A 22,019-nucleotide genomic window follows, 5' to 3' on the forward strand; every position below is an offset into this window, starting at 1 on the left:
ACAGGAGCACACACACATATGTAAAGTTAGATTCAAGTCGCCCGCACAAATCAGTTTAGGCCGACGTGTGGGCTGAAGTGCAGCCTACTCTACAATTACATGTGAATGTGGCCAAATGATAACCTACCATTTTGTAGAGGTGGGAGGCTCTTTTAAAACTGCTCTGCAATTCACTGGCAACCAGCCTACAAGAATCCACACTGAGAGATGTGTCTGCAGAGGAGAAACCGAGCTCTGTTAGAGTCATACTGTGTCTTAAAATGAGCTGAGCAGCAAAAACATACAATTTTGACTGAGCATGCAAAGTAAAGTAAATCAGAACTATAAGGCATGGAAAATGATTTTGTGCAGTGGTACTCACCACAAGAGATTTACAGAAATATGAAATGGATTAACGTCATTCGTTGTTCCTGGAACAACATTCAAATTAACCAAGAACAACCCTAACATTAAAACCAGAGGGAAAGGATTAATCATAAGAATATTGTTGCAGGACCTTGTCCTAAAAGACCAGAGGTTAATGACTGGTTGGCAGGAATGATGTTCCAGGTACAGTTTTGCTCCTGGAGTAGGGCTGGGCGATATGACCAAAATCACGACACATTTATTTTTATTTCACGGCAACGATATATCATGATATAGTTATTTTTGCCTTAAATAAGGTTTTTTTTTGATACCACAGAAATGTCATAATTCTTGTCACCATGTCAATATCACAAAGAATAAAAAAACTTAATGCTAGCCTAAAAAAAAAAAAAAAAATCACTGAGGAAAAGTAAACAGTCAGCAATTAAATAATAATTAAAAAAACTAATTACAAGCAATAGGACAAAAAACTACAGTAGAACATAAGAAATGCTACATGCATTGTATAAAGTAATTAAATGTATAAAAACACTGCATATTCTTCACTGTAAATTAAATATATTTTTTCTTAAAGTTACAAAAGTTATTTAGTCAAGAACAGCAAGAGATTTTCTGTCTTTTGTTGTTTGATTAACATGAATGACAGACAGCAGGAATATTAGACTGATGTTACTTTAGGAGCTGCCCGGATACAGTATACTGTTACACATGTTTTCTTTCTCAGCGGTTTGCTTTCACTTAGGACTTAAATTACTGTGTTTAAGAGGATACTTGCAAAGACGGGCATTTTGACACATACAAGTGTGTGTATTTAACCGTTCAAGGACTATAAAGAGGCAAAAATAACTCTCAAACTCTATGAGCACCATCTTTGTGTGCATGTGCCTCTCTGATGGAGCTCAGAAGTTCTCTGAGTTCTCTTTCGCTGCTGATTGCATTTCAACGGCTTAAAAAACTGTAATGGTTAAAAACACGTGCAGACTGCAAGTCTTCGGATTGGATAACCTTGCCCTAACAAAATATTAACTCTAATGCACAGTTGCCAGGTTTTTGCAACAAAGCCCATCCAATTGCTACCCAAAGCTAGCCCAATCGTGTTTCAAGGGGGGGGGATTCGTTCCCCCCCCGGGTAAGAATCGCATTCTGGGGGCTAAAAATACATGCATTTGGTAGGTTTCCCCTGGTGCAATTCACATTCCAGGGGCTAAATATCACATTATTAGGGTCACTTATAATGTGAATGACCCGTGGCAACAGTGTTAAATTAGTCCGTGGACTTGGCAACACTGCCCTACTGTAAAATCAGAAGGATACCCTTGACGTAACCCATGGGTGTCCAATCCTGTTCCTGAAGGAGGCCCCTTCCAGCAGAATTTATCTGTAGCCCTAATTAAACATACCTGAACAAGCTAATCAAGGTTTTCTGGATCACTAGAAACTTCCGAGCACGTGTGATGGAGCTAAACCCTGCAGGAAAGTGGCCCTCAGGAGATTTGGACACCCTTGCCCTAACCCAGAGGTGTCCAAACTCTGTCCAGTTTAGCTCCAACGTGCCTCAACACACCTGCCTGGAAGATTCTAGTATGCCTAGTAAGAGCTTGATTAGCTAAACTCTGCAGAACAGTGGTCCCTCCTAGTTAGCCCTACCCTAACCTAAACCTACCCTAGAAATTATCAGTTAATATTATGTTGTTCCTGGCTTGAAATCTAAAAGAAGAGGTCAATAATTTGTTGGTAGGAATGTTCCAAAAAATGATGTTAATCCAAAAAGGTTCTACTTGTGTAAATCATGTTAATGCTTTGAGGATCATCCATTTGGATTGATAGAAAATGTTTCAGTGAGCAAAATACATGTCAAATAAATGACCTGTTAAAAGGTTGAGTACCACTGGATTAGAGGTTAGACGTTACAGCAAGTGTTAGTAGGAGCATGCCTCACCCTGCAGGTGGTAATGGTTAATGGGTGAAGAGGGTGAAGAAGAGATGAAGGATGTGATGGAGGAGGTAGAGGATGAGAGAGGCCAGAGCCCTTTGGTAAAGAAGTGTTTAGACAGCCCAAGCCGTAGCAGAACAGAAGATGGAACAAGGGAAGACTGATGTCCTGGCAAACCTGAATCTTGAGATCCTGAGGAAGACTGAAGAAGACTTAGACTGCACCGGCTCATGGGAGGGCACTCAGTCTTGGAGGTGTCCTCTTTTCTCGGCTCTGTGTGTGAGTGGAGTTCATCTTCCGTTAAATTCTTGGTCTGGTTGGGAACAAGTACCATACTAAGCTCAATCTGGTCTGGGGTTTCATATGGGCTCAAACAAACAGTTGTGACCGGTTGTGCAATGCTGTTGGGCAAGTGAACTGCTCCAGGATTTGAAGAGGGAGTTATTGGAGTTTTACATGAGGACTCCTTTTCCTTTTGTACAGGTTTGGGGGTCTTGCTGCATGGCGAGAAGGAAGATAACAAGGGTTTATCTGGAAGAGGATTAGGAATGTCTATATGGAGCAGTGGTCTAGCACTGCCAGTCAGTTTGACCTGGAGACCTTTAGAGGAAGCGTTTCCAGTTGAGCCAGTGCTCAGCGTGGGTATGACTGCTGCATGAGGCATGGAGGGGCCTGGAAATGGGGATGCCGAAGTATTAGGGGATGAAAACTGGGCAACAGGAGTGGTGGGCTTGCTTTGGGAGGTGTCTGAGCCCCGGCGTAGGTCTGAAGATCCTGTGTCTTCTAGCTCTACCACATTCAAGTTGTCACCCATGGAAACAGAGCGAGACATCTTGGCCATAGAGCTAGTGGTAGGGCTCATGTAGGAACGGGATTTGGATTTGGTAGGTGTGGTGATGTCCTTTGGCAGGGCACTCGTGGGGCTTATGATCGGGACGGTAGGAAGGGAACGCCGTGGTCTTTGCATCTGTTGGTGGTCTGGAGTCTGCGGCTGTGGATGAACTTCCTTAGAAGAATGACTGGATGTCTGGACCGCATCAGCTGATCAGAAGAGGGAGGAAACAAGTGATTAATGTGAGTAAAGAAGACAAGCCCCATGGAGGAACTAATGCAAAACAATATCCTAAAACCTAAATGTGAAATACTCCATATCACCATATTGAGTAGCTCAAGTTCATGGATGATTTACCCTCTGAGGAGATGTTGTGGATAGACTGAGCTTTCCTCATGCCTGCAGAACTGTTGTGACTTGCGGCAGCTTTAGCGACAGGGCTGATCAGTCTGCGGGAATCCATGAGGGGCGTGCGTTTCTTCTGGATTAAATGTTGAACTGTTGTCCTCTCAGTTCCATGGGATTCCTGCTGTTTGCCTGGACTCTTATTCTCCACGAGGGGCCGCACCTCTGAGACAAGTGGCCGTACTACTCCACTGGTGGTTTTAATGTCACTGCTTTTGTTTGAGGGGAACGGGAATGGAGTTCTGATAAAGATAGGGCAGAGCATGGTCATGTTTGCCCCTCAGAAGTCCAAATATCATTGAAAATAGATGCCACAGTTGGAAGGGATTCGGTCAAAGGGGGACTGTTTCTTACCTGCTAGGAGAGTTCTGGGAGAGAAACTTTGATGACATGCTGTCAGAGATATTTGGAGTTACTCTGGTTGGACTTGCTGCCAAATAAAAAGAGTATGAGAACTCACACTAACATTAAAGGAACACTCCACTTTTTTTGAAAATAGGCTCATTTTACAACTCTACAACCCTAGAGTTAAACAGTTGAGTTTTGCTGTTTTTGAATACATTCAGCCAAGCTCCTGATCTGGCGGTAGCACTTTTAGCTTAGTTTAGCATAGATCATTGAATTGGATTAGACCATTAGACCACTGCCGGAATGGGAGTATAGTTCCTAGCCATATCGGCCTAGAAAATCGCAACTTTTCATTTTCCATCGGTCTTAGTACACGATGTAACTACAGAAGAGTCAAGTTTTAAATAGGAAAATTAACTAAACTCTTTGGTCATTTTTGAGCAAGATGCTAATGGTCTAATCCAATTCAATGATCTATGCTAAGCTAAGCTAAAAGTGCTACTGCCAGATCAGGAGATCGGCTGAATGGATTCAAAAACGGTAAAACTCAACTGTTTAACTCTTGGGGAATTGTAAAATGAGCCTATTTCCAAAAAAAGTGGAGTGTTCCTTTAAAAAAAAAAATGCTTTTAGCAAATTATGAACATGTACAGTACAAACACCTTACCAAGGTTATTGAGGTCTGACAGGTTTGCAAAGTGCCTCTTGAGAAACGCCTCCTGGTCTGGGGTCTGAGGTACTACAGTCTGAACCTCATTCTTCCTCAGGCTGTCCTCCTCTTCCTCATCAAGATCTTCCATATCCAGTTCTGATGAGTTTCCATCTACACTCAATGGCTCAGTCGGCTCGGAGTCTACAGCAAATACGTGGAAATATACACTCTATCTCATCAAGGACCCATTGCAATTACTGAAATGATTGTGTAAGTCTTCTAGTTTAGTTTTTTAAATACCTTCTCCAGGGTGTTCAGGGCTTGAAAGACGACTGCTGGAATACTCCATAGAGCAGGCGCTGTCTGGACTCTGCTTCTCAGGACAAGAGTTCACTTTAGCACATCTCACTCCATGGGGCAACTTTTTCACTTGATACTCACTACGCACAAACAAAGAGAAGGGAGTGGACAGGAATTTGAGGATCATCTCAAAAGGGTGTTTTGTATCATATTATTAATTCAAACTGCACAATTAAAGAGATACTCCACCCAAAAATGAAATTTCTGTCTTAATTTACTCACTGTAATATCATTCCAAACCTTTATGACTTCTTTTCTTAAACATAAAAGAAGATACTTTGAGAAATGTCTCACAACTAGTGATGCGTGGATGAGCTAAAACATCACCCGAATCCGCAGCTTCAAATAAATTATCCACCCGCCATCCGCCTGCACCTATATTTTTGTCTGATTTAGATAACTGCACCCGATCGTCACATTCAGGGTTCATAAGGTCATGAAAAACCGTATTGATTTTAAAACAGCAATTTCCAGGCCTGTAAAGTTTTGGAAAAATAAATAAACCCAGAAAGTTTTGGAAAAGTCATGTTTCACAATTCTATGTACAATAGAATTATGCTTAATCAGATCCTGAATTTCAGTGTGGGATTGAGCATATATTCCCACAGCTTTCGACTTTAAAATGAGGGAAATTCCTGCAAAACATTTATTCAATATAGCGTGTAGGTTAGATGAGTAAATAAATTCACACAAACCATCAGATCAAATCAGTCATTTGAAAACAGCATGAGTGATTCAGCTGTACCGCGTCTTCTCTCTTTGACTTTCTCTTCACATCGGCGCATCTAGTGCTGCTGCACGCTGCGATGCAAGACTTTAGCTCTCGTTTCGGTACAGTTGACAGAATTGTCAATTGCCTAATCGGTCATTGTTGCATCGTCACAGAAATGTATTATTTGCATGTCTTTTTAAGCCTTTCAGCTTTTCTGTGCACATCCAAAGCGCGCGCTGCAAGTAGGCCACCAAATTGAGTTTGGTATCAAACAAGCAAAGCTTGCTGCACTTAAGTGGCCAAATACACACAAAATAACATCAAAATGGTCATCCTGGCAAGTATCCTCATAAGCACTGTCGTTTTGTCTTAAGTTAATGTAAACAGTTGCGAATGAAAACGCATGTGTATCAGTATTGGATCTGTGAGATACGTCTTGTGACAGCAGCCTAATAAAGCTGTGCTGTCTGTCATTAATCAAACAACAAAAGACAGAAAAAATCCCTCACTGCTCTTGACTAAATAATGTTTTGTTGAATAACTTTAATATGTTAATTTACAGTTTATTCAATTCCTGTAGCCTATTTAAAACATGTTCATATTTTAGAAAATGTAGTTAATATTTGCATCATTAATGATTTATCTTATCCACCCGCGACCCACCTACAAATAATCAAAATGCAATTTTTTATTGCAGCACCCGCGGATATAACCGAATTTCTGTTTTTGGGTGGAGTATCCCTTTAAAGATAGTTTGTGTGAAATGATAAGCAATGTTAGGTTGTCAGAATTAATCAGTGTATACTGAAAATGTACACCTACAGTGTAAATAAAATAAGCTACTAAGATTGTTTTTACTGACCTTCCAGCAAGACTGATTTGGTCTTCACATCCCTCAGGATACAGCACTTCTGTCTCTGGGGTTTGAGGGGACAGTTTGATGTAATGAGGACGTGCTTGTCCTCCTGGCTCATTCTCTTCAGGTACCTACAGAGAAGATACACAAGTCAAAAAGAGACAGAACAAACAAAGCAGTCTGCATTCATGAGCACAAATACAAGGCAATCATTTCAAAAGCTTTATTCATTCTCGTTTGATTGTATTTTGTCTGTATTATATCTAAAACCTGTTGAAGACACTGCAATATTATTTTAATGAGTTTCCACTTTGTTGCATGCTGGTTTATTATTGTTGCATCATACATTTTGAATTTCATGCCAAAAAATTAACTGGTTCATCGGTTTAAGCAGCAAAGTGGATCAAATTTATGCTGGTATAGTGAAAAGTTTAGCTCCATGAGACTATAGTTGACATTATATCAGATCAGATATTAAAGTTAAGTGTACATATATGTTTTATTTTCATATAAAGCTTACCCATGCGGCAATAGTCTGCAGACTGATGGTGCTGCCCAGTTCTTGGTTCCTAGGTGGGGGAAGATCTTTATGAACGTCTTGGGTTTTGCTGGGGAAGAGAGGCATGGCGAACGACTCCAGCTGCCTCAGGTCCAGCATGGACTTCACCTTCAGATCCATGCTACCCAATCGCCTGGACCAGCGCCGTCTTGGTCGTGGACCTGAACCCTCATGTTCACAACTGTTGGACTGCTTGGTAAGAGAGAGAATGTATGTTAAAGAGCAGCAACAAAATGAGAGAATCAAAGCTAAAATTATGACTTTCTTACCTTCTTCATGTGGGAATTGAGTGTGTTGCGTTTTTCTTCAGATGATCCTTGCAACAGAAACAAACACTAATATTAGAAGCTCACAAAACTTAAAATAAACATCTTGAAGAAGCCTCACCCAATAAAATTACACAATGTGACCCAACCCAACCCAAAAGAGCCGGATGTAGTATATATAACTAGCCAAACCAGTAAGACTCCTGGAGAGTGTTGGATACATTACCTGTGTCCTCGCCACCACTGCTGCCCGATGACAGGTGAGGAAACATCTCATCTTCCTCTTCAATGCCCTCCTCTTCCTCCACGTCTTTGTCGCTGTCGGACGACATGGTGCCAATGACCGGGGCACTGTGGATTTCTTTCCTTGTGCTGATACAAACCAGAAAACATTATAAAAATCACCATTTTGACTTGTGTAATTGCGAAAGCAACGCATTAGTCTGACTTGCTTTATACCTAAGTGTGTGTTGTTTATTTGGAGGGGTCTTCTGAACAGGTTTGCTGTTCTGTTTCAGGTCTGAAAGCCGCTGTCTCATATTGATGGTCAATTCAGGACAAAGCCTCCACACAAAGATACAGCTGAACACACAACAGCAGGCAAATTTAACATTGTAAAATGGTGAGCCGATTCAAAAATGGATATTTCATCTGAGAAATTGATGATTTCAGAATATCTACCTGTCTCCCGACACAGATATCAGATGTTTACAGTCATTAGTAAACTTCATTCCTGTTACAATCTCTAAAAGAGGACAACAACACAGTGCTTAGAATGCTTTAAAAGTGTTTCTTTAAAATACAGCATTATAGCTGCATAATCTCACACGCAGAGTTTATCTTACCAGAATGGCCAAACATGGTGGCCACACATTCTCCAGTGTATAAGTCAAAGATGCTGATGTTTTTGTCTGAGCAGCTTGTGGCCACATAGAGACCAGAGGGATCCGTCTGAACCTGATAAACCCATTCAGACATATCAATAAGCATATGACTGAGTTCAAAAGCAGTATCTGAATTAGTTTAATACCTAATCTTTTCATTCAAGGTCTGCCTACCTTGATAAGGGTCCCGTCCTCCCCTTGGGAGCCCTTGTAGACTTTCTTCTGTTTGCCATTGCAGATGTTAAAGATCCTGCAAATAAAAAGTAGCAGAAACCTTTATATATATATATATATATATATATATATATTGAAGCAATTGCAACATTGATAATAATAAGAAATGTTTCTTGAGTAGAAAATCAGCATATTAGAATGATTTGACGGATCATGTGAAGCCCAGAGTTATGATGGTGAAAATTCAGCTTTCCCATCACAGGGATAAATGAAATTTTTAAATATATGAAAATAAAAAAGAGTTACTTTAAATGTTATAATATTTAATATTTTAAATAATATTTTACAGTATTTTTATTAAAGAAATGCAGCCTTGGTGTGCATAACAATCTTCTTTCACAGACATTTAAAAATCTTACCAACCCAAAACTTTAAATAATGACTGGTTTGTTTCAGAAAACCTTGGCTTACATTACAAGTGGTCTGGGAAAATAAAAAATCTAAAAGTGTATAATTTCACCATTTAAATCTTCCTTTTCGATTTGGCAAATGCGCTTCAGAATTATGTACTGTATTTTACACCCTTCTTTTTTGAGCCACTTGGAGGCGCTACACCTTCATGCCTTCAACTGCCTTTCCTTACAGTGGATCAACCAAGTGCACTGCCAGCTTTGGGAGGAGCAGAACCAATGAACCCCTCAGGCTTCACATGACTTACAAGAGTCTGTGCCCATTAGAGGCATTGAAAACCCAGAATGAGCTCCAGTACAGAGGCCTACAGCACTGACCATAGACTCTATTGATATATTTGTTTAGGTCAGGCCTTCTTCTTTTAAGATCATTCATTGCCGCTGCACCAAACAGCATCAGAAAAGACGCTGCTTCCAGTGAGTTGAGTTTGAGACAAAGGCAGTAAATGGCCGGCTGTATTATACACGACATTCCTGGCATTTTTCTTGCCTACAGTGCAGAATTAATTTGCATTCATAGTTTGAACGAACAATAGGAAAACAGTTACAAGTCATGCACAGTGAGTCTTACAAAACACAACGAGGAAAAGAGTGCCAATATTGAATATAAGAATATAAAGAGCAAAACTTGAAAATTGTCAAATCAGCAGGAGGATGAATCTCAGAAAACTGCCAAAAACATGTCCAGGTCATTAAAGAAAATAATAATAATAATAATAAATAAATAAAAATATTACTTTCCTTAAAAACTACAAATGTACAAAAAATAAAATGTATTTTATTTAAAATATTATTTTAAAAAGTATATTATTTAATATAATACAAAATGTATACACTATAGTAAAATTAGTTGTACAGATCAGATTTTGATGATTATAAAATACCGTAATATAGTAATACAATATAGCAAAACAAAATTACACACAAAAAAACCTCAAAAGTAAAATCTGTTGGGGAAAATTGGGGGAAAATGTTTAATTACCATGAAAATAATGTCATACAAAAAAAGGCTAAATATAATTTTAGTTTTCCCTTTAGATTTAAAATATGACGTCTACATATTTGTGACATTCACCAAGTAAAACAATCACATGATGAGACAATCAGATTGTGTCTAATGACTTTAGTTGGTCAAATGTCTCAGACAGTACAGACAGGCTGACTCTGTCTGTCTGTGTGTGTGTGTGTGTGTGTGTGTGTGTGTGTGCATCTGCGTGCGCACATGGTCTACAACATGCTAGATGTGACTGGATTACCCAGTCAAGCCTCTAATGCCATCCTACTGTACAAACACCTGAGTGATAATCTGCTAACGCTGTGAGCACGGCTACAGATGACTGTAACACCTGTCAGATGAGGTCCAGATATATATAACATCCGTCTATATACAGTCATAACTTCATAATTGAGTCAAGATACTGTGAAATTATTAAATTACAGAAATTAAAACACATTGATGTAAATATAGATACAAAAACACGTGCTCACAATGATACAAACACATTAGCAAAATAATTGCCTGTATTTTCCTGAAAGACAGGCTCAAACAGGAGATGCACAAAGGACAGGATAATAATAAAACTACTACTACTACTATTATTAATAACAAACAAAAAAAACAAACCTGATGCTGCGATCCTGACATCCAATAACAGCGTATTTCCTTGTGGGGTCGATGTCCATGTCATACAGAGTAGTCTTCCTCGCTATGTGATGAGTGCGTGTGAACGCTGTTCCCTCCTCTGTCTGTTTTGGCATGTTTAATGATTAGTTCAGTGCAAAGAATAACCAATATAAACACTACTACTAAAATCATAATTCATAATCATGTTAATGAGTTCATTATTATTCAGTTTTCTCCAAAACGAGAATGAAAATGATCTTTAAGCATGATATTGTGGATTTACAAGCAGTCTGTTAATGATCCCTGGTCCTGGGTCACATTTTGAGGTCAGAATTAAACTGATTTAAGTTCTAGAGGTGATTTTCAGTGGCCTATATTACAGTTGCACAAGCTCCTCAAGACGTCATGTCTGGTCACTTGTCCACTCCATTAGTTTATTCAACCATTAAATCAATTGTCCACCTTAATCTGGTTTTATGTTTGGATTAAGGGTTTTGAGAAGCACATTACACTGTAAGAGTATAATAGGAAAATACAGGAGTTCAGAGGAAAACAAAGAAAATAACTAATTATTCAAACGTGAGACATGGAAAAAATGTCTTCTGCATGAGGAACTGTCTACAATTTCAATACCACCGTATCCATTGATAATTTTTATAACTATTACATAACTACTCTTCCCAGCCATATTCATGTCGGCTTTAACTGGAAAATATTTAATTCTATTAATGTTCATTCAGAAACATACTGAGAAAGTTGATATCTCAGGATTCATTTAGGACGTCAGAAGTGCTTGTTTGTGTCTCGCACTTAATCACTGGCCGTTGGTATCTCATTTGCAGACGGGTGTTAAGTGCTTGTGTGTCTATTTAAATCAGGTGTTCTTTGAAGCTCTGGCAATAGTTTCTCGAGGCCTGAGGAATCTCAGCTTATAAAAGAGTATAGAAATGCCACTCGTTCAATTTTAAAGATGTCCAATGAAAACATCATAGATTATGGTAAATAATAAACACCTAAATGTATTAAAAAGTGATCTCACCTTCTGTGCCGTGCGGAAGTAGATGCTCTTATCGGCACCGCAACTGATCATCCTGACTTTCCCATCGTTAGCTGAAACAAAAACAAAGACGTCACACGCATTCCAGCATTTGTTGTTCAATAAAACTTGGCAAGGTTGTCAAGATCTCACCAGCAAATCGGACAGCAGTGATAGAGGAAGAGTGTTCATCCAGTGTTTGCAGGAGGCCGTATTCCCGATCCGCATCCAGAACATGGATCAGTCTGTCTCTGCTGGCGGTGGCCAACAGTTTCAGCCCTAAACACACACATATTTAATACGTTAACACCAAAATATTAAGCAGCACAACCCTTTTTTACATCGATAATAATAAAAAAATATTTCCTGAGCAGCAAATCAGCATATTAGAATAATTTCTGAAGGATCACGTGACACTGAAGACCGGAGCCTATGCAGCAAAGGAATAAATTAAATTTTTAAATATATGAAAATAGAAAATAGTTATTTTAAATTGTAATAATATTTCAGAATATTACTGGGTCCCACTTTATATTAGGTGGCCTTAACTACAATGTACTTACATTTAAATTAATCATTTGATACAGTGCACTTATTGTGTACATACATGTTTTTACATTGTAATTATTTTTTAAAAATACCTGCATGTAATTACATCTGTTAAATTAATTTCTGTAATTACATTTATAGTTACACTGTTGACCTACCCATACCACCAAACCTGTCCCTAACCTTACCTGTATCCCACATCAATAGCAGAAAAAGTGTTTTGCAATATAATATGAACACAATAAGTACATTGTACTTATTTTTTGATGTACATAGCAGTTAAGGCCACCTTAGCTGAAGTAGGACCTATTACTGTTTTTACTTTAATTTGATCAAATAATTACAGCCTTGGTGAGACTTTTTTTTTTAAAGACATAAAAAAAAAAAATACTGACTCCATTCTACATGAACTTTTGAATGGCAGTGTACATGAATACAGTGTTCGTTTAATGACCATATGTGACCCTGGACCACAAAACCAGTCATAAGGGTAAATTGTTTTTAATTGAGACTTATACATCATATGAAAGCTGAATAAATAAGCTTTCCATTGATGTATGGTTTGGATAGGACAATATTTGGCTGAGATACAACTACTTGAATATCTGGAATAAAAAAAAATCTAAATATTGAGAAAACCGCCTTTTAAAGTTGTCCAAATTAAGTCCTTAGCAATGCATATTACAAATCCAAAATTAAGTTTTGATATATTTATGGTAGGAAATTTACAAAATATCTTCATGGAACATGATCTTTACATAATATCCTAATGATTTTTGGCATAAAAGAAAAATCAATAATTTTGACCCATACAATGTATTGTTGGCTATTGCTACAAATATACCCGTGCTACTCATGACTGGTTTTGTGGTCCAGGGTCACATACGTCATTGTATTATCATCTGATACCATTACCAGTAGCCCCCTAAATACATTTCTGTAAGGATACACCAGCTAAACTGCATTTCTGAAATAGTTTTCAGTATCCAGTGAGCCGTGTTGAGAGCGGCTTCTGGTTCGGTTCTCACACTTTTCACACCACAAGCTGATTCACTAACACGTTGTGTTCATGTGGGACTTCACACAGTCAAGAAAATAATGCAAATGCCTCTTAAAATGCGAGAACAGAACATGATATGTATTTGCAACACTAAGCAGAAGAAATGAGCCAGATCATGTTGAAATGAGTGTTCATCTCTGTCAAGAGATTCCCATCTAAGAGCTCTTAATATTATTACGGCTGCAGAGCAGACACACAAATGATAATGTGATGTTCTTCACTGCAAAAACTAATCAAAATGCAGCTCGTGAGAATTACAGATCCTCACAGGCCATTTAGAATGAAGCAATTGTTTTCTGAAGTGCATGTTGAGCAAATCTACAGAAGACACGGACAGTCTGATGGACAGATACTGTATCTGGAATGCAGACTGGGCAGTTTAGAAGTATGTAGTACCTTTTGAATGTGCCCTTTTTACATCCATTCCACATAATTCAGTGCAGAAAATCTCTAAATGCTGTGCAGATCAGATTTTGGCCTGTTATAGTGGATGGGATCAATGGTCTATTAAACTGAGAGAACCCTATCACAGTGTCATGAAAGAGCAGAAGAAAGCAAGCAAGAAGGCGAGATTGTGTACCTCTATGTGTGTTCTAGCAGATGTTCTGTTTCTCATCGAGCTGTACTCAATGTCTGGCCTTGAGCCTGATATAAACCACCAGCTAAGGCAACACATGGTAAGCACAACTTCACACTGAACTGCACTTAACAGGGGAAGATAATGACTCTCAATACGCCTGTTCTAAACCCCCAGCCCTGCACAGAGCCTCAAGAGCTTCAGAAAACTGGAGAGAATTACACTATTCTAGTTAGTGTGGTGGTTGGAGGCATTTTCACCATAATAGGGAAGAATAAGGATGAAAAACTCCCATGGATTTACACTGAAAAGGGGACCAAAGTATTATTGCTATTGTTAACTAAAAAAAAAAAAAAAAAAAAAAAAAGTTTTCTTTATTGAAATAAATCTAAACATAAAATTAAAAGTAAAACATTTTACTTATTAAAATTTTAATATGAAAAACAGTTTTCTTTATTGAAGTAAATCATCAAAATTAAAGGTAAAATAATCAAATTAAACAAAAAATTTAATAAAAACAATAAATAAAACTTTAAACAAGAATAAGAAATGTTGCCTTGGCAACTACCTGAAATAAAATAAGGTGAAGTTAAAATACTAAAATTACTACAGCTAATAAAAACATAGAAATATTTTTAAAACAAATAAAATGATAAAAGCCTATACCAAAATCACTAAAACTTAAACTAAAATTAAAATAAAAACTGAAAATTTTAAAATAAAAAGCTAATTCACAAAATTAATAAATAAATACTATAATAGTATATAATTAATACTAAAATAACACTGGACCCAAGCTGTATCTAATAAGTATCTTCCTAGCAACTACCCAGAAACATGATTTTTTTTGAGACATTATCACAATGATTATACCGTGGTATTCTATTTATACCATATGACTGTACCATAGTACTGCTACTTTTTTTTTTTGTAAGCGCTGACAGCTTCCAAGGGATATTATCTTGCCATTTTGGATCAACTATTGTTCACTCAACTATTACTGGTATGTCAGTTTCCTCTAACCATGTCACGTCAGCATCTGCACTCTTGAATGGATACCTTATATTTCCTTTCAATTCCTCTGAAAAATAATATTCTGTGTTATTTACAACTAAAGCTCTATCCGCAGCATCTGTGGCATGCTGTCGATTACCACAAAAAATGGTGCTACTGATAGTTGCATATTTTAAATGTTTACACACAGTGCATATTGATGCATGATTTTTGTTGTTTTTAAAACCTGAAGCACAAGAATAATTTTCTTTGGTAACTGACCGCATGTCACAGATGTTATCGTTAGTGCTTAAAGCTGATTTTTGTGCTACTAGAATCACAAAATTTTATGATTTTTTTCAAACAGGTTTCCTGAACAGGTTTCTGCCATTGGCTGAAAAACAAGTCATCCCGCCCAAAACTAAGCCAATGTCTCTGTGTTGGGTTTTGAAAGCAGCACACGAGTCAAATTATTTACACTTTTTAAAGATCAACTCAACAAATGACTGACTGTTGTCTCTTTACATTAAGCTGGGACATTGAAACATCTTAAGATTAGTGTAGCTTAATATTGCAAACATGACTTCAAGTTTAAATTGAACCTGTGAAGTTTACACTGAAAACACTGCTGTAAACGCTGCTGGTGGCATATGTGTGAAGTGGCGACTCCAAGGTTACAGAGCAGCTGCTGAGCATCTGAGCTGGATCAGCACTTCCTTTTTACTGGGGCATGAAGCAGCACCTCGGTGCAGGATTAATTAGCTACAAAAAAAAAACACTCAGCACTCACCAGTCTCGGGTTTTGAGTACTCTAGACACAGGATTTCAGAGTCGTGGGCCTGAACGTCTAGAATTTCCTCCTTGCTCTCCAAATCATGGATTCTGGAAACAGCACAAGTGATCGTAAACTAAAAATATTAGCATTTTCTGAAGAATAACATAGTATTATGCATTGAGAATGCTTTTGTAATACATACAGTCTTCACAGGAAGTGTAACATACAGTATTTTTTTCCCACATGCATGTGATACCCAGTACACAAAAACATTGTCCTTTCCATTAAAACCCTCAGAGGATCAATTAACTCAAATCAATTAGTGTAGAAGTGTTAAGCAGACATGTGAAAAACAGACCTCAGTGTTCCAGTGCGGTCCCCTGATGCCAGGTGCAGTCCGTCTGGGCTCACGCACATGGTCCTAATGCCTGTCCGGTTCTCTGAGGTCTGTGGGTCGGTCTTCTCAGAGTTACTGGAGATGGTGCAGTCCGTGTCCAGCAGGGTGGAGGTGTTGCTGTCCATATAAATGACCTTCTGGAGGTCCTTTGGTGACGAAAAAAAAGATAATTTGTGACTTGTTCATTACATTTATACAGATACATAAACTTAAATTACTTAAAATGCATGAATATTGTTATGTTTGATAAAATATCAAAGCAAATCTACCAAATCAACCAAGTAAACATTTCTGTGCAAAGTCTCCTATGCTCACCAAGGCTGCATTTATTTGATCAAAAATATAGTACTGTGAAATATTATTATAATTTAAATTAGCCGTTTTAAATTTCAGTATATTTAAAATGTAATTTGTTTCTGTGATGCAAAGCTGAATTTTCAGAAATCATTCTAATATGCTGATTTGCTGCTCAAGAAACATTTCTTATTATTATCAATGTTGAAAACCATTGTGCTGCTTAATATTTTAGTTAAAACTGTGATGTATTTTTCCTTTTTTATTTACAAAAGAACAGCATTAACTTAAAACAGAAATGTTTTGTAACGTTATGTAAAAATCTTTACTCTCACTTTTGATCAATTTTGATCAATTTATTTGCAATAAAAAAAAACTGATTGGATTCGTTTGAAGTCTCGAGTTTCCAGAACTCACATTGCTGATGACGTTTCGGCTGAGGGTGGTGTTCTGAGTGTCTGTGTTCCATAAACGGATAGTATTGTCAGAAGAACAGCTGAGGAACGATCCGGGAGACAAACGTGGCTGCTCTCCATCCTGCGGCTCTGGGTACACCTGCAGGACAAAGGAATGAGAAGTGACTCGTGGCATTACATCACACAAACTCAAACATAAAAACAAATATAGGTGTATTTACTCTAATGTGGCATTTTTATTAGGTCATTATCAACCAAAAAACAAAGGAGATGTCTTACGCACTGGGCGTTAATCACGCATCCTTTTTATACATAAAAACAATATCCATCTCAGTGATACACAGGGACAGCATTTTAATGAAAATATGTCTTTATTATTTTTATTATTTATCAACTATTTTAAAAGTAATAAGGTATTTTCTGGCCTAATTTCAATATAGTGTGACGAGTCGGCTGCCTCCCCCCTGTCCATCATCACCACCCCGTCCCGTATTCGCCGCCCTTCACCAGGCTCCCGACGGGAGTGGGTGTGTGAGAGAGGAGGGGCGCTGAACACCCAGGGCTGGCGGCGTGTGATGAGGCGCACCTGATGTGAATAGAGCCTCATCACCGCCGCCGTTTAAACGCCGAGCGCGCCTCTCCTCGGGAGACCGGTCTCTTCCCCGTGCATGCACACTGGTGTCCTCGTGGGTCCAGGAAGGGAGCGTCGAGGAGGACCGCCGCACCCGTTAGGCGGCTGACGGGCCAGGATGCCGGGCCGCCGAATCCCCCAGAAGCGCCGGGAATCCAGGAGATGGACGAAGCCGCGCAAGAGAGGCCGCCGCCACTCGCTCCCGGCCCCGAGAGGGGAGCGCGTGCGGCCACCGGACTCCGCCCCTTCCCTGGACCCTTCCCTGATGAACACTACCCTCCTTCACTAGCCCCGCGGCACAACGAGGACACCAGATTCCCCGTTTATTTGGACACTTTGCCCCTTTGGACACTTTATTTTCCTTTGTATTGTTTAATAAAAACCTCTCCGAGGCTTGACGCCACACCCACTGTGTCTGTCGTTTGCTCCTCCCGCCACAATAGTCACAACAACTGAAGCTGTTTGATGAATATTGTTCAACAAAACTCTTTAGATGACACTATATTCAAAATAAGTAGTGGCCTAACGGTTAGAGAGTCGGACTCGTAACTCAAAGGTTGCAAGTTCGAGTCTCAGGTCCGGCAGGAATAGTAGGTGGGGGGAGTGAATGTACAGCGCTCTCTTCCACCTTCAATACCAGGACTGAGGTGAGACCCTTGAACAAGGCACTGAACCCCCAACTGCTCCCTGGGCCCCGCTCCGGGTGTGTGTTCACAGTGTGTGTGTGTGTTCACTGCTGTGTGTGTGCACTTAGGATGGGTTAAATGCAGAGCACAAATTCCGAGTAGGCCACATTTCACGTCGCTTTCACATAATTCAGTTTATCATTGATTATATATTTAGCCCTGTACCAGTGTTATTTTAGTATCAATTATATAGTCATAGAGTTTTTGTTAATACTTTGAATTACATTTCTTTTTCATATGTTGTTTTTTTCAGCTCAATTTTAGTTCGTTTTAATATTTTTGAATTTGTATTAGTTTTGTTGATTTAGTTTTACTTCTTTTTTTGTATTTCTGTTAAAGTTGTTTTTATGGTTTTAGTTTTAGTTCATTTTAATAACCCTGACCTGTAATTATGGACATATTTCAGGAACTTTGATGAGGTCACAAAATGCCAGACAACTAAAGAAAGACACCACAAACCAAAAGGGAAGTCACAGTCATGAATCATGTGATCTGATATGAGCACACAACCCACGACACAACCTGGAAATACAGTACATACTGCATGTAGACAAATCCCACAGGATGTCTATTACAATGAACGAAAACACAGTAAAACACCATTCGCCTGGTACAAAAACAGCAAAATCATCACATTCCTGACTGGATAACAGATATAAAACAAGGTATAACAGTTACAAGCAAGACTGAAACCTACAGCGGGTGGGTTTTTATTAATACAACAATTAATGCAAAAACATGAGGCTCAAATACAAAAGAACTGCCTCACATTATTTCAGCAGGCAAAATGTCAACACACAACACAATGAAAGGACAAAAACAGACAAAACACACACACACTCAAAAGTCTGAATACATTTGACTGAATTTTCTCATAATCCTAAAAACCTTTCTTGTACTTGAAATGCATTAAATTAATTTTGTAGGTAAAAGTAAACTATGTATATGCTATAACTATTTTTACAAAACTTAAAATTATTTTAGGTTTTGTATTATATTTGATATATTCAGATTTTTTAATTTAATTAATTTATTTATTTATCATTATGTTTTATTTTATATTATATTTTTTATTTTATTTTGTTATTTTATGTTATTGTAGTTTTTGTTATTTTATGCTATTTCATTTCATTTTTTTTATTTTATTTATCCACCTGATCAGCACCATCTTTCCATCACCGCCTTAATGCTTGCATGAAATGTTTGTCTTATCTGGCATGTCGCCTTGGCAAATAGCTGAAATAAAATAAGTCTTTTTTATTTTACTTTATTTCAGTAAAAGTTTAAAATGTATGCCCTTTTTCTCACCTCCACACTCCATACGCAGGCCGAATGGTAGAGAGCCGAGTAAACCTTGCCCACTTTACGAAGATCACGTACATCCCACACGTACAGACTGTGATCGTTGTAGACACAGGACAGCCAGCGGTTCGTGGGGTCATAGGACACAGCCACTGTGTCAGGATAACGGACGTTTTCCTTGTAGGCAAAGAGATGGCTGTGAAGAGATCATAATAGAGGGACAGTAAAGACAGCTGTACTGAGAGGTCACTAAAGGTCTACTGGAAGTGTCACGAGAAAATCTTTCCAAGCAGAACCCACACTTAGACCACTGCTATTTCCTACCAATTATAAAGAGACAGACAGAATGACTGTTCATTCTGGGAGGAGTGTGTCCAATGGCAATGGCATGCATGGAGCAGTTTTTTTTATGGTACATTTGTTCATGATTTGTCTTTCTATGAAATGGCTTCCATTTACATTTCATGAACTGGAAAGGATTGAGACCATCCCTGCATTTACAGACAAATAAAAGTGAACAGAATTGTTACTTTTTGTAGTCTAGAAATGTACAGTAGGCTTAAAAAGACACAGACACATCTCAGTGTCTTAAAAACAGTCTTCCTGAACCGTAGAAAATATAATAGAGGTCAACAGCTCTGTCTCAGCCTTGCAGCAGTGTCTTTGCATATTTATGAGCGGTGGACTAAGAGGTCTCATGTGTTTGACAGTTTGGAAGGAAAGCAGGGAATGCTAAACAGATGTCAATGGCTAAGCTGTTTCATCGAGACTACATGAATCCACTCTGAATCTTAAAGCAGACGGAGATTTCAGGATGGTTTCTGGGTATTTGATTCTGAGCAATCACAATAAGTATCGTGGTGGTACCATAGCTCAGTGAAGGTAATAAATGCTACTTCAAATACAGTGCAATAACATTGATAAAACTGAACTAAGTAGTAGTTTTTTGTACCAAGACTCACTAATGTGGCTGATCTTACCTGGCCTCAGTAACAGTGGCGATGTCTGTGCCCAGGCTGTGAGGGTGAGGCAGCGTACAGATAAAGTGCAGGTCAGTGGGGCTGAACGCTCTCACAGTCCCATCAGCACAACCACAGAAGATCAGATCCTCGCTGACGGACAGAGAAGTGGCCATACTGGTCTGAGAGAGAGAAAAACGCAGGAATTGAGTTGAATAACTAATCCTAGGACTAAAGTTTTGGAGTGACAAGTTATTACTGAGCCCACACAAATTATATTATTAATGTTATAATCATAATTAAATTATAATATCAATATTAAAATTATCAAGATATATTTATTTATTTAACTTTTCTGCATTGACTCTGGGGGTAAAATAATTTATTTATATTTATAATTTAAAGCATTTCTTATATTATATATATATATATATATATATATATATATATATAGTGCTGCTTGAAAGTTTGTGAACCCTTTTGAATTTTCTATATTTGTGCACCCAATACATCATCAGATTTGCATACAAGTCCTGAAAGTAGACAAAGAGAACCCAATCAAACAAGTGAGAGAAAAATATTTTCTTTGTCATTTATTTATTGAGAAAAGTGATCCATATCTGTGCGCTGCAAATGTATGGGAATCTTTGCTTTCAGTATCTGGTGTAACCCTCTTTTGCTGCAGTAACTGAAGGTAAAGTTTCTTGTTGATCTGCACAATAACATGTAGGAGTTTTAGCCCATTCCTTAGTGCAGAACCACTTAAACTCTGTGATGTTGGTGGGTTTCCTCCAATGCTTGCTTAGGTCCTTCCACAACATTTTAATTGGATTAAGGTCTGGAATTTGACTCCAAAACATTAACTTTGTTCTTCTTTAACCATTCACACATGACTTGTGTGCTTGGGGTTGTTGCTATCAATGATAGCAGGCTGTCCTGGCCAAGATGCAGCAAAACAGGCACAAGCCATGATACTATCACCACCATGTTTCACAGATGGGACAAGATTCTTAAGATGGAATGCAGTGTGTTCATAATAGCTTCTCATTTAAACCAATAAGTTCTATTTTGGTTTCATCCATCCATTAAACCTTTCTCCAATAGTCCTCTGACTTGTCCATATGATCTTTAGCAAGCAATTTTCTTTTTGGAGAACAGTGGCTTTCTTCTTGCAACTCATGCACACCATCTCCTGACGGTGGGCTCATGAACATTAACATTAGCCAATGTGAGAAAGGCTTTTATTTGCTTAGAAGTTACCCTGGGAACTTTTGCAAACTCGCAGACTGTTACACGTTCTGCTTTGGAGTGATCTTTGTTGGTCGACCACTTCTCGGGAAGGTAACAGTGGTCTTGAATTTCCTCCATTTGTACACAATCTGTCTGACTGTGGATTTGTGAAGTCCAAACTCTTTAGAGATGGTTTTGTAACCTTTTCTAGCCTGATGAGCAACATCAACTCTTTTTCCAAGGTCCTCAGTAATCTCCTTTGTTCGTGACCTGATTCACTTCCACAAACATGATCAGACATGATCAGGTCACGTACTGACATTTGATAGTCATTGCACTGACTGAAAACACCTCTGCACAGATGGACTCTAATTTCACCTTTAAATTAACTGCTAATCCTAGAGATTCACATACTTTTGCCACTCATAGATATGCAATATTGGATCATTTTCCTGAATAAATAAATGACAAAGAAAATATTTTTGTCTCATTTGTTTGATTCGGTTCTCTTTGTCTACTTTCAGGACTTTTGAAAATCTGATTATGCTTTAAGCAACTAACCATATTTATGCAGAAATATAGAAAATTCTAGCAGCACTATATATATATATACATCACAATTAACATTTGCAGAGCTTTAAGCAACTACCCATAAGCACATTTACCACGTTGG

The 22,019-nt window shown here is 38.3% G+C and overlaps 1 protein-coding gene across 1 annotated transcript in view; it reads right to left on the reverse strand.

Moving 5' to 3' along the window:
- LOC306850650 (mitogen-activated protein kinase-binding protein 1-like) overlaps positions 1 to 22,019 on the reverse strand; it is a 64,273-nt gene that overhangs the window by 2,745 nt on the left and 39,509 nt on the right. The window contains exons 8-29 of the mRNA XM_079386396.1: positions 20,138 to 20,298; positions 19,164 to 19,353; positions 16,540 to 16,677; positions 15,790 to 15,974; positions 15,447 to 15,538; positions 11,631 to 11,756; positions 11,481 to 11,551; positions 10,442 to 10,563; positions 8,348 to 8,423; positions 8,135 to 8,246; positions 7,971 to 8,034; positions 7,749 to 7,871; positions 7,516 to 7,661; positions 7,293 to 7,339; positions 6,985 to 7,215; positions 6,471 to 6,595; positions 4,837 to 4,976; positions 4,552 to 4,737; positions 3,891 to 3,966; positions 3,489 to 3,778; positions 2,477 to 3,340; positions 128 to 213 (exon numbers count right to left, since the gene is read on the reverse strand). Of these exons, the coding sequence (XP_079242522.1) occupies positions 128 to 213; positions 2,477 to 3,340; positions 3,489 to 3,778; positions 3,891 to 3,966; positions 4,552 to 4,737; positions 4,837 to 4,976; positions 6,471 to 6,595; positions 6,985 to 7,215; positions 7,293 to 7,339; positions 7,516 to 7,661; positions 7,749 to 7,871; positions 7,971 to 8,034; positions 8,135 to 8,246; positions 8,348 to 8,423; positions 10,442 to 10,563; positions 11,481 to 11,551; positions 11,631 to 11,756; positions 15,447 to 15,538; positions 15,790 to 15,974; positions 16,540 to 16,677; positions 19,164 to 19,353; positions 20,138 to 20,298 (3,651 nt within the window). The remainder of the gene's footprint in view (positions 1 to 127; positions 214 to 2,476; positions 3,341 to 3,488; positions 3,779 to 3,890; positions 3,967 to 4,551; positions 4,738 to 4,836; positions 4,977 to 6,470; positions 6,596 to 6,984; positions 7,216 to 7,292; positions 7,340 to 7,515; positions 7,662 to 7,748; positions 7,872 to 7,970; positions 8,035 to 8,134; positions 8,247 to 8,347; positions 8,424 to 10,441; positions 10,564 to 11,480; positions 11,552 to 11,630; positions 11,757 to 15,446; positions 15,539 to 15,789; positions 15,975 to 16,539; positions 16,678 to 19,163; positions 19,354 to 20,137; positions 20,299 to 22,019) is intronic.

Source organism: Barbus barbus (genome assembly GCF_936440315.1).
Source record: "Barbus barbus genome assembly, chromosome: 30".
NCBI classification, from domain to species: Eukaryota; Metazoa; Chordata; class Actinopteri; order Cypriniformes; family Cyprinidae; genus Barbus; species Barbus barbus.